The sequence below is a fragment of the Montipora foliosa genome, chromosome 8, assembly GCF_036669935.1.
Source record: "Montipora foliosa isolate CH-2021 chromosome 8, ASM3666993v2, whole genome shotgun sequence".
NCBI lineage: Eukaryota > Metazoa > Cnidaria > Anthozoa > Scleractinia > Acroporidae > Montipora > Montipora foliosa.
The window spans coordinates 51,156,896-51,169,395 of NC_090876.1; the positions used below are offsets into that span (position 1 = coordinate 51,156,896).

The 12,500-nt window shown below is 37.1% G+C and overlaps 2 protein-coding genes across 3 annotated transcripts in view; one reads left to right on the forward strand and one right to left on the reverse strand.

The window, feature by feature from the left end:
* LOC138012830 (uncharacterized) overlaps positions 1-12,500 on the reverse strand; it is a 133,691-nt gene that overhangs the window by 26,329 nt on the left and 94,862 nt on the right. The gene's annotated exons all lie outside the window — the stretch shown is intronic.
* Positions 1-12,500, forward strand: part of LOC138012813 (protein adenylyltransferase SelO, mitochondrial-like) — a 14,424-nt gene that overhangs the window by 1,051 nt on the left and 873 nt on the right. Inside the window, exons 2-17 of one of the 2 annotated variants that reach the window (XM_068859707.1) lie at positions 2,202-2,340; positions 3,115-3,148; positions 3,774-3,885; positions 4,822-4,945; positions 5,307-5,413; positions 5,678-5,781; positions 6,863-6,986; positions 8,253-8,301; positions 9,042-9,076; positions 9,437-9,477; positions 9,718-9,790; positions 9,891-9,977; positions 10,878-10,998; positions 11,919-11,986; positions 12,081-12,126; positions 12,401-12,444. In XM_068859707.1, the coding sequence (XP_068715808.1) occupies positions 2,202-2,340; positions 3,115-3,148; positions 3,774-3,885; positions 4,822-4,945; positions 5,307-5,413; positions 5,678-5,781; positions 6,863-6,986; positions 8,253-8,301; positions 9,042-9,076; positions 9,437-9,477; positions 9,718-9,790; positions 9,891-9,977; positions 10,878-10,998; positions 11,919-11,986; positions 12,081-12,126; positions 12,401-12,444 (1,308 nt within the window). Of the gene's footprint in view, positions 1-2,201; positions 2,341-3,114; positions 3,149-3,773; positions 3,886-4,821; positions 4,946-5,306; positions 5,414-5,677; positions 5,782-6,862; positions 6,987-8,252; positions 8,302-9,041; positions 9,077-9,436; positions 9,478-9,717; positions 9,791-9,887; positions 9,978-10,877; positions 10,999-11,918; positions 11,987-12,080; positions 12,127-12,400; positions 12,445-12,500 lie in introns of both variants that reach the window. The other variant, XM_068859706.1, reaches the window with a different exon arrangement.

Here is a 12,500-nt window from a genome sequence, read left to right on the forward strand (position 1 = left end):
TTCTAAACTTATTACACAGTGAATCCAGGTTATTTCATTAATTTCAACCTGTCATCGTGCCCCGATATGTAAGCGTCACTAAGTGTCCCCTTGTTCATCACTCGTGCCTCAGAACACAGAAAATTAGAGTCGCAAAGTGTCTCCCAAATGCTGCTCCTCAATCCTCAAGTAAGAATAAACAGCTCCTTCCCCCACCCCCCACCCCCATCGCAGGCCAGAGTGGGGAATTGGAACTTAAAGTCTGTGAAACAGAGAAAATACCCCCCCCCCCCCCTCCCTTTCCCCTGGAAATATATTGGGTCCAATATCCCTGCCCTCGGGACCATGTGAGTACGTACTAACCATGAGTACGTACCATGAGGGGCGAAAAAGAAACCGCTAATCAACGGATAGTGAAGTCCCCGCTTACTCCCCGGTCTCGTAGGCGAAGATCGTGAATTTGTGTGCTCTTCTCGCCTGCCGGGGGATCAAATTCGAGTGAAAATAAGTTGAAGTTCCCGCAATTCCCCGCTATGGCCCGGGTTGGGGGGTGGGAATTTACTTTGACAGGTGCATTATCCATACTTTATTGTTGGAAATAGGTACTTAAGGGGACACTTCTCTGTTGAATCTAATTAGACTTGTACATTTTTGGACATAAGTGTTGACATGTAGTATTAAATTTAGACCTGTGCATTATAGATATATGAGTTATTGACCAAGCTTGTTCAGTCAAGATGCGTGTTCAGGGTCCGAAATTGCGACCAACTGGTCGCCAATGCGACTGAAAGTTGGGCCTTGGCGACCGGAATTTTCAGGACAGTCGCCAGCTCACGACTGATCATGAAGTCTTTCAACCTTGCATCCAACTAAGCCAGGGATCGAAGAAATAATTTAATTTTTCAATCCAAAAAATTCATGTAGTTTTCTAGCTCAAAAATGGAAGAACAATTCCCATAAAATTATCCACTTGATACTTGTCTTCCATGCAATGTAATCAAACCACAACAGCCGCCATATTTTTCCATGATATTATGCCCCATACATGAAGAACTTTAAGTACCTACCAACAAGATGCATAAACACATGCTTTCATTTATATTTTTCGTTGACTACTCGACTATAATTTCGACACAAGTTTGTGAGTTATTTATATAAAGAACGAGCTTAAAGTATATCCTGGGCATCCAAAACGGAAGCAGTTAAATTTAATTTAGCAATGTTGAGGAAAGATAATCTGGGTACATAATTGAGACCTGATGGCGATACTGATATAATGAAAAAGGTCAAATGAACAGGGGGTTTCCCGGGGCAAATTTGGTTGATACATTAACAATAAACTTGTAGTTGATTCGAGAGTGATTTCCCCTATGTCCTTCAGCTGTGAGGAAATAAAGATGGATTATATAAGGCGTCCAGATGTATAGCAGAATTTTAAAAGTCCGGCAGTCGAAAATTCTTCCCAATTGTGCGTCATCTTGAGAAAAAATTTGTGTCGCCACCTGGCACCTGCACCAAAAGTTAATTTCGGACCTGGTGTTTATGAACCCGCAAAAGAAGAATGAGGCCAATATGCAGCCATCTTGACCAAACAAGCTTGGTCAATGAAGGATTTACTATATGGGATAAAACACCAGTATGGGATTTGGTTCATCTTGCACGATCACGGAGCTTATCATATAATAAAAATTAATATATATATATATATATATATATATATATACCAAGTAGGAAAACCAAGTTTATAGTATGGTGTGAAGATGAAGAGCGCTCAATACCATTATAAGTAGAGTGAAGGCAAAGATCAGCTGTCGCTACTCCGAGTTTCACTCCAGTTGGCTTACTTTATGTATATATATATCTATAGGATAATTTTTAACTAACAAAAGTCGGAGCAGATCAACTTGGATCGAGCGAAAAACGGTTTTGTAAGCCAAAACTATTCAATGCATGCGGCAATTTCACCAAGGTTAGCTTAAGGATTAGGGCTAGGGTGATTTCGCAAGGCCTTATAATTTTTTTTTGCTGTAATCCGAGGTGAGCCATCCGAGGTGATCCAGTCCGACTTTTATACCTGCCTGTAATGTTGTTACTATTGACGTGAGAAGGAGACCTAGACACCCAGGTTATAGCAAAATGATACCCTTTCTTATAATTTACGAAAGACTTGGCAACTCTTTTCGTACTATTTTTGGTGAGATATAGTAACATTGCAATTTCAGGTACCTGGGCGAAGTAGTAAACAAGAAAGGTGAAAGGTGGGAGATACAATTCAAGGGAGCAGGCTTGACTCCATACTCTCGACAAGCTGATGGTAGGAAGGTGCTACGATCAAGTATCCGAGAATTTCTTTGTAGTGAGGTAATGATTGTAACACAATTAGGTTGTTCATAGGAGCCCACCAGTTTGCTTTGTTTGGACAAGAGTAAGTTTGACCACAAAATGGCAGACTTTCTTGTAAATATGTGTCTCGCCCTATATGATGGTATCATTGTGGGTTAATGCCAAGTCATTAAGTGTGGAAAACAGTGTTTGTTTGAATAAAGTAACGTACTGATTTGTTTTTTCTCCAGCTCAGTACCTTTGTTCATTTATCAAACAAAGAAAAATGTATGGAGAATGGATTGAAAAACTTCCTTTTAGTCGTATAATTTAATGAAGTGTTTGTTTGGATTTTTTCAGATTGATATAAATCTGGTCCTTATTGAGCCCATGGGTTTAAATGAGCACAGACAGCGAGTGAAAAGGGTTGACTACTTAACTCAGAATAGTTGGCTATATTTTTCCCTAAGTCATCATGCCATACCCTCATCCCCAGCAGATTGAAGACCTGCTCCTTGTTGATACAGTTAGTTACTTTAAAAAAACCATGAGCAACCCACTTCCAATAATTTTGAAACCCCTTATATAATGAGCTTTCTAGTTCTGTGGTCTTAAAATAAAGGCCTTCTTTCAAGGGCTTTATTTTCTCAAGGGAAAAATAGCATATTATACAAAAAGATGTTTGGTCTGTTCTTCTTTCTGTTTTCTTGTAAGTTATTGACTTAAATTTGCATATACCAGTAAATAGAATAATTTAGTGTCCGTCCTCCGTGATGATCTCAAGTTACAACAAGAAGCAATGTTATTTTACAGGCAATGCATTTTCTTGGAGTTCCAACCACTAGAGGTAAGAAGCATCATAGCCATTCCATTCATATCCCCATTCCACTCTGATTGTAAGAGGCAACAGTCGCATCAGATCAACTGGGATCAGCATCGTCACCTCGGATCGACATAAAAAATAATTATGATAAGACCTCGAGGAATCACCCTAGCCCTAATCTTTAAGCTAACCTTGGTGAAATTGGGGCAAATGTCAAATATTTTTGGCAAGTACAAAACTGTTTTTTCGCTTGATTCAAGGTGAGCAATCTGAGTTGATCTGGTCCAACTTTGTACCTGCCCGATTGTAATTAGTCAGGCAGCTGTGCACAGGAGGCTCTGAGGGGGACAAGTACCAAAGGATTTTGCATCAGCTGGTTGGTTTTGGTTTTTTTCCTGTGGGTCTGCTGGTTTCTCATTCATCTCACCTGAAAAGAGACAAAATCAACCTTATTAAGAAACATTCAAATTTTGGCAAATCAATATAATTTCTCCAGAAAGCCAGCTTTTCTGCAATAAAGCTAATCCATTTGCCCTGTGTTCGTTTCTATTACCTCCTGTTTAATTTGGAGAAATGCTTTTATCTTCAGTATTTAACATTAATTTACTGGTTCAAACAAATAATGTTTTGCTTCTTTACTTACCCCAAGCTGGTAGTTGTGTAACATCAGATTCAAAGATAATCAGAGACATATTTTACAATGGAAATGCTATTCAGGAAAAATGCACAATTGTCTTGAGGATTGCACCAACATTTATCAGGTAGATGTACAAGTGACATTGTAACAAGTTCTTGAGAGCCACGGTTTTTGTTCCAAATTGCAATCAGCAAGTATATTGATCCTTGCTGTTGTATTCTCATAAGAAGAATGCTTCCACTTCAAACTCAAGTACCTCTTAGTAAGTTGTTAAGTGGAGTTTGAGTGTCTGAGACATCTAAGGGCTTCTGCTATTAGATGGAGACCTCACTCTTTTCAGGAGTTATGTTATTTAGGCTCACATGACCACGAACAACAAAGTAATATTGGCCAAGAAGAGTTGTAATAACAGTAATATAATTGATGATAATGTTGGCAAACTGGAAAAAATCTGAGTGCTCCTGAAATCTTTCCAGTGACTCTACGATTATCTGTTGGGATGCTCGACTGCCAGGGAGTTACAGGAGCTTCTTTGGAGGTGGGCCTTTGATGTAGGTCCAGCTCACATGTTAGTGCATACTGATATTTAAAGCTTATACACCAATCACAGTGAGCGAATTTGATTGACAGTTACCCCTCCTTGCAAAGTTCGCACGGTTGTAAGTTGAACACTGTTGAATGGGTTGTTTGAGTTGACAAACTTACACGTAGTAATTTTCACCAGAATATATACTTTTTGCCAAAATAAGGGGGGGTGGGCCCGGGCCCCTCCCCTAGATCCGCCACTGACATTTTCTTTGACTTGTAGAGAACATAGCCCTCTATCCTTTCTAACAGGTAGTGTCTACAACCATACAAAAGGGAGAGTAGTCATAAGCCTGGCAAAACATTAAAATTAATGCCGCTGTAAGAGTGTGAAATGTTACATGTACTTGGGATACCTATGATTATAAATACTTTCAATTGGAAAGTCAACAGACAAACACCAGAGGATCAACTTAAAGGTAGAACTTGTTTGTTTTGTTGTCAACTGATCTTGTGTGCTCTTATTTCTGTGAAGGTTTGGCTCATTTGAGATATTCAAACCAGTAGACCCTATGACTGGACGCAAGGGACCAAGTGTAGGGCGCACAGATATATTAGTGCAGCTGCTTGACTACACTGTAAACGCATTTTACCCAGAGGTAACACTGTCAAAAGCTGAACTAGCTGGTCTACAAGTTATTAATGCTTAATCTTTGTTAATGTTGATTTGTTTTAATATTTTAAATGAACTTAATTGTCATAATATTTTTTGTTGTCTTTTTTGTCACTATCTCAACCACTGCCACCAGCATTATCAGCACCATCTTGATCAAGACCATGCATCGCCTCTGCCACCACCACCATCATCATTGCTGCAATTACTTTGTCATCATTGTCACTGTCGTCATTATCATCATCACCATCACAACATCTCACTATCTTCATCCTAATTACTAATTAATGTTACAATACTTATCTTTGTCGTTATGTTTACTCATACGAAGAGCAATCTCTTTCCAGGTTATCACAGAATCTAAAGAAGAGACCTATTTGGGATTCTTTAAAGAAGTAGTGAGGCGTACTGCAAGACTTGTAGCCTTGTGGCAGTGTGTTGGATTTTGTCATGGGTGAGCTGTATTCATTATTTTCTGTCCAGTTGATACAACCTTCAAACATTCTAATTAAAAGTACATGTGATGTCTTTGAGTGATACTGTACCTTTCTTTAAAGGCTATAAATTTCTTAAATTAAATAAAGATAAATGTTTGCACAGGAATCATTTTACAGTGGTCAGTGGTAGACTTTGTATTTTTAAATTATTATTATTAGTAGTCGTATTATGCTTGAATGGCATTTAAGATCTTGATTGGAGTTCTGATTTGTATCCTTAGTGTGTTGAACACAGATAACATGAGTATACTGGGTGTGACGATTGATTATGGTCCATTTGGTTTTCTGGATCATTATGATCCAAACCACGTGTGCAATGCTTCAGGTAAGAAAACCATGATGATGCATTGTATTTCAAAACAGGGCCATCTTACAAGTTTTCAACCTTAGATATTGCCTTTCCCAAGGATAGATATTGCCTTTCCCAGCTGGCGCACGGCCGGTTACGGCTGGTTTAGGAGTCAATGGGTTAACTAGTTTACCTAAATGGTAGAAATGCTGCCGAGGGGAAGGTAATTTAACAACTGTTCATGCATAGAACTGAAAGACTGAATTGACCTCAGTGATGCTACTGCTGAGATATCAAACCACTCAGTTGGGCTCATTTGTTGTGGTGAAGGACTCGATGAATGAACTTAATGTACATGTATATTAATCCCTTTGGAGCCACCAAAGATCAGAGGTGGTATAGGTGTCTGTAAGAGACAATTGCTTAAATCAGTAGCCCATAAGTAGGAGCGAACCACAGCCCTATATTCTTGTCGCTGCGACTATTTTGGATTAAATTTCCCATGAATGAAACCCACCGCAGACCAATCACAAGAACTAACTTGATGTCATAGCAACTGCCTTTGTTTTTGCAGAAAAGGTAATCTAAAAAAAGAGCCCAGTCTGTAAAAACAAAAAGTGATATATTGGCCAGAACCTCATCTTATGGTGACATTACTATACTCTGCCCTAAGAACAACTGTGAAAATGAGTGTGGAAGAACTTTTCATATTTGGAACTCCTTATCTACTGATATTAGATCATTAAGTCTAGCTTTTACTATTTTTAGCATTGTTATCTTACATTAATTATTTTATTTTTGTGTCACCAATTTTTTTTCTTTTTCTTTTTGTGGTCATTATAATTAACTTAATTAACGTAAAACTTTCTTTCTTTCTATCCCATGCCTGTGTTTGATTTTTTATGTGGTAATTAGAATTTGGTGTAAGCCCCCCGCAATGAGCTCATTTAGCTCTTGGGGCAAACATGTATATAAATAAATTATGTTTAAATTTAAACATTAATAAAGTTCATCATCATAAATAATAACTATTTTTGAACAAACTTGATTACTGATAGGTATTAGTTCTTCACTAATCTTATAACCCTGTAAACCTATTGTTTACCTTTTATGCTAGATGATCAGGCCAGGTACAGTTTTGAGGCCCAACCAGAGATGTGTAAATGGAATTTGGTTAAATTAGCTGAGGCTATCAAGGATGTGCTTCCTTTAGAGAGGTCCAAGACTGCTGTGGAAGAGATGTAAGGCCCAATCTACTGTAATGCACTTTACCATAACGTACATGTATCTTTTTTCAAATTCAATCATTATTATGTTTGGGAAAAGAAAATCTGACTAATTTTTTTCCTTTGGGGAACTTCACTCTAAAATGCTTTTGCAGTCAATACCTTACCTGTATGTAACACTGCTGTTGCATTAGGAATCCTTAATTTGGATTGCCCTCATAGGACTGTTAACTTTGTCAATGTTGTCATAATAATTATTACTACCTCTTGATGGTAAAAATATCTTAATTGTTGAGAAAAATGTCAGAGCAATCAATGATAGCATTTAATTTTTTGATTGTTTTCAATCATTTTAATGTCCCTATGATTCTTTTTTTTAACTTTTCGTTTAAATATTTATAGTGTCTGGAGTGTAGTAATTCAAAAACATTTCCTCCATAGTGTATCTATGCATTTTAGCGGGCGTTTGATTTATGTGCAAAAAATTTTGGCAGAGGCAGTTGGGCTCTGGTAACTAATGACATCAAAGAAGTTTGTGGTAGTCCCTGGTTCAATTTCTCGGCTGTTGTTGTTGTTGTTGTTGTTGTTGTTGTTGTTGATGTTGTGTTCTGTCATTTTGTTGATTGTGTTTCATTGGCCATGAAAAGCCCCTATGGGGAGTGGTCAATTAAGTAGGTATGTATTGTATTGTGTTGTATTGCGTTGTATAAGTAACTTAATTGATGGCATCTCTTCAGCAAGAAATGTGTAGAAGTCTTTTGGAAATCTAGAGCTTTTTGCTAAGTCCTTATAGAAATGTCGGAGTACAGTTACCCTTTGTATGCCGTGAACGTTCTGACGATTCAGAATGGAATTACATTCTTGACTTCTTTGACGTCATTAGTTACCAAGGACCAAAGTGGATTGGCCAAAATTCAAAGGCCCGCTAAAACGTGTGGATATGCTATGAGGGAAAAATTTTTTGAAGTTCTACACTCCAGACACTATAAATATTAAACGAAAAGTTAAAAAATGTGAAAAAAAATAAGCGTCACAGGGACTTTAAACTAAAGTATGAAGTGATAATATTATTGTAATACAGTTTTCTATTTTCTCAAAAAGGGTTTAACTCATTGACTCCTAAGCCACGCCCATTTGACGAGTAAAATCATCTGGCGTTAGACTGAGTAAATCTATCAAGTCTCACTCCTAGGGGTTAATGGGTTAATGAGGCCAATATTCTCAATAATCTGGTATCAATAATGATGGTCAATACTAAAACCAAGTTCATTCTGCTTCTAGCTACGATGTGGAATTTCAGCAGCATTACATGAAGAAAATGAGATTCAAAGTCTGTAAATATGACTTCATAAGTTAGAATAATCACACTATAATTTATTAGTCTTAGTTGTATTACAGCAGTCATCAATCACATGCACCGGTCAACAACGTTTCATATTTTGAAAGTAAAATTAAGGTGGACATGCATCAATCAAATGTTTCCATGACAAATTCAACTGCGGCGAGTCATGGAAACATTTGATTAATGTCCACCTTAAGAATTTTACTTTTGAAAATATATGAAAAAATGTTGAGCGGCACATGTGACTGATAACCGTTGTAATATTTTAGCCAGGAAGAAGTGCTATCGTTGGTGAAGAGATGGCAAATCAATCATATCAAAGCAAGTTAAAGCAGATAAATTCAGTAATAATTATTATTGAAGGCTTTTTTTGAGGGGGTAAAACTGGAGCACCTCAAAGAAAAACTTGCAGGAGCAGAGAAGAGAACCAACAAATGCATAAATAATGAAGTTCTGGAAACCAACCCTGAGGACGGTGGTTGGCAGAAGAGGAGTGCTCTCACCACAGCGTCAACCCTTCTTTCAAACTTGCTGTTGAAATTTTGCATGAGCGCTTAGGTTGTTGTAAATTTAAGAGAAGAGTGCATAAATTAAATCACATTGTGATCACTACTTCCTTAAATCTTGTTTTTCTTGAAAGAGTCGGCTTGCAAACAATCATGTTTGATGGAAATGTTCATTGCTTGCTTCGTTTTACATGGGGCTGATTCAATTTTTGCTTGTTTCAGCTGGGGTTATTGAAAAAGCAAGTGCCTGAAGATAGGTATGTCTTGCAGATAATGTTCAGATTTTGGTGAACCTCTTCAAGTTTGTTTGAATTTCAACAAAAGTACCAATATCTTGAAGCCCATTCTAGGCCTTCAGAGAGTGAGCAGAGGTGAAAATAACCACAGAACTCTCCTTCTGATTTTCCTACTTATTTGTAACATCTTTTGTTCTCACAATGATTTTCTCTGCTTCTCAGACACCATTTGGAGCATACTAATATTTGAAAGATACACTGTCTAATGATAGGTTTTGAAAAACGTTATGTTAAATGTGACAAACATAAATTATGTACTACGGTATTTATCTTAAGTTTAGAAAATTGAGCATTTCATTGTTTTTTCCCTATATACAACAGAGGTCTTGTTGAGAGCCTTTTGGAAACCATGCACAAGACAGGTAGGAACATGAGGCCAAATCAAGTTGTTACTATATAAAAATAATAATATAATAATAATAATAATAATAATAATATTATTATTATTATTATTATTATTATTATTATTATTATGATTCCAATATACGTAATATGTAATTGTTTGGTATCAAATTATAATAAGTATTGGAATTGCCATTATCATCTTGACCTTTGAAGTGAAAATGCTGCTTACATACTCGCATTCTTTTTTCCTCTTGCAGGAGCTGATTTCACAAATTGTTTCCGCTGTCTCTCCAGAATTTCTGTTCACAGCAGCTCATGTGGAGCTGATAGGTACAAACTCTCAATACTGATCCCTTTCCATTTGCTGAGGTGTGGTGGAGATAATTTACTCACTAGAGAGTCTTACTATGTCATCTCTTTGTTTTAGCAGCGACGAGAATATTTTAGATTACTTCGTTTCTCAATGTCAGACAGTAGAGGATATGAAAAAAGCCAGCAAGCCATTTTTAGGAGCAAGGTACATTTACATGGGCATATCATTATGCAGTTTTTCATTAGTGGCCCACAGACTGTTGTATTGACCAACTGTGAACAATATGAGCTGCACTTCACCATGACTATTCCCAGATACATGTACGTATATATTCTTCACCACTAGCTTAGTTAAAAACGCTAAGATGTCAAAGCACTCAAGTATATGTACGTTGTTCCATGAGTTGTGGAGAAACATTGTTTCATATTGTCAGTGTTAATATTATTACAAATTTCCTACATCTTCCATGATTCCTACTTTAATCTCTTTGAGATATGAAATTACTCCAAACTGACAATAGAATAAAAATTATGATCGACCTGCTCCCAGATGGCACTGATAGTAGTAGCAAGTGTAGTAGAAGAGTAGCAAGTGTGAGGTGCAAATGCAGCACCTTTGCACCTTCATGGGTCAGTTCCTATTGAAGCCTATTTTCAGGCTTCCTCACATCTGCTTAACTTGTTCCATCCAGCCTTTGCATGGAATAATATTGTTTTTTAGTAAATTTTCAGCCCCGACTATTGCATTTCTAGCTTTTTGATTGGCTAAAAAACTCTGACTGTGAGCCAATAGTCAAAGTTTTACGTCATATGGAAAATAGTGCACCAAGATGCTCTTTCCGGACGCTTTGTAAAATTGTGGAAATAAAAATCAGTGGCAAAACCCGGTTTGAGAATTTACTAAAACAATTATTCCGTTCGCCCTTGTTGGATATGAAGTGATTATAACCAACTCGCACTATGCGCTTGTTGGTTATTTTATCACTTCATATCCAACTCGGGCTCATGGAATAATTGTTATATATCTGCAGTGTCAACATGTGAATTTCTCATATCTTCCATCATTCAGCTTACAAATTTTGGTAAAATAATGTTTTGATCTTAGAGAGTTCCAGATGTTGATGATGTTACTCCAGAATAGTCCAGGTCTTTTGGAGCATCTTGGTGGAGGATCAACTATGATCCAGAAGGAACTAGAAAGAAGAGAGAAAGTTGAGAAAATGAATGTAAGTTTTGCTCACCCATTTTGTGCCTAATTACTCAACTGAACAGTTCTTTCTAAAACTACCTATTTTAATTGGAATAATGCCAGTACAAATAACTTACTTACCCCTGGTGGCTGTGTCTGGACAATCACCACAGCCTGACCTTAAAAGACTATGCAACAAAATAATAACTTAAAGATGCAAGTTTTGGATTGCGCATCTTTGCATAAGTGCACTTCAAACTAAACAGTTGCCTCTGTTTTTATCACATTTGAAAAACACAAAGGGTGTTAAAGGAAATATAGGACTAGTTTTGGGATTGTTGTGGGGGAGTTTCTAAGAATGATGCTGGTGATAATTGTGAGGGTTCTTTTCCTTATATGTTGTTTGTACTGCTTTCTTGATTGATCTCTTTTTAACCTGGAACTCTCATTGCCAGAGGAATAATTATTTGTGCTTTTTCATATCCTTGTCTCCACTAATGGCGTAGCTCCCATACTTCCTATGTATAAACCTCAAACAAAGGGCTGATGCTCAAAACAAGAGCCATTTTGTCTTTTCTCTGTGGCAACTCAACCTTAATCAACACATTTTCGTGAACCAAATTCATGTTTAACTGTCCCACTGACGCAGAATCACAGTTAACCCCAAATCCAGCCTTATGTCACCTGGCCTACATGTACTGTAACATAGTTACAGTACTGTTGTTTGTTACTCATGATCAGCCACTGGAAAAATTCCAGTAACCAATTCACATTGTCATTCCCAGAAGTCCTTTCTGGACAGTAATTCAGTCAGTCAGTCACTTGCATTACACATTCACTATACTTGCCTTTTGAGCCGCCATAAAATTGCAGGGATACTATAAAGGATAATTTTGTTAGCTTCTTTTTCAAAACAAAAATGTTGATGTTGAGTTTTGAAATGGTTTATTTTAATAGGAGATAAAACCCGAAGAAAAGAGGGCTCAAGATAGAAAACTATGGCAAGATTGGATCAATAAATACAGGTCAGGGTAAAAAATGCACTCAGTAATTTATTTAATGGTGAAACCTTGCACACATCTGGACTCTCTTTGCTACAGAAACTTCGTCTATTTTTAGGTTGCGCCTACAAGCAGATTTTCAAGATGAGCAAGATCAAGACATGGTATTTTTAAAAATGATATTAATTTTTATTACTTAAGTTGCCGTGAGAACAATATTATTATTCTGTAGTCAAGTATACCCAGCTACCAGATTAAGCTTCTGTGTTTGAGTACCTTCTTGGTCTTTTTCACTTTGCCTGTAGGGCTAAAATGTTGGAGTTTTAAAATCAGTTTTCTTTTGTCAGCATTAAAGGACGTGGTGGTCCTCCCACCTCTTGAGTGTGTCTAAGGTTAGGGTTGAACATCGAGTCACTTGTTATCATTTTATCTTTCTAGGCCAACAGGGAACGCATTGAAGTTATGAAGTCTAATAATCCAAGGTAATTTATTTTGCAATTATACCTAGTTTTTGAAGCTGTAGGTGCCTCATAATGCA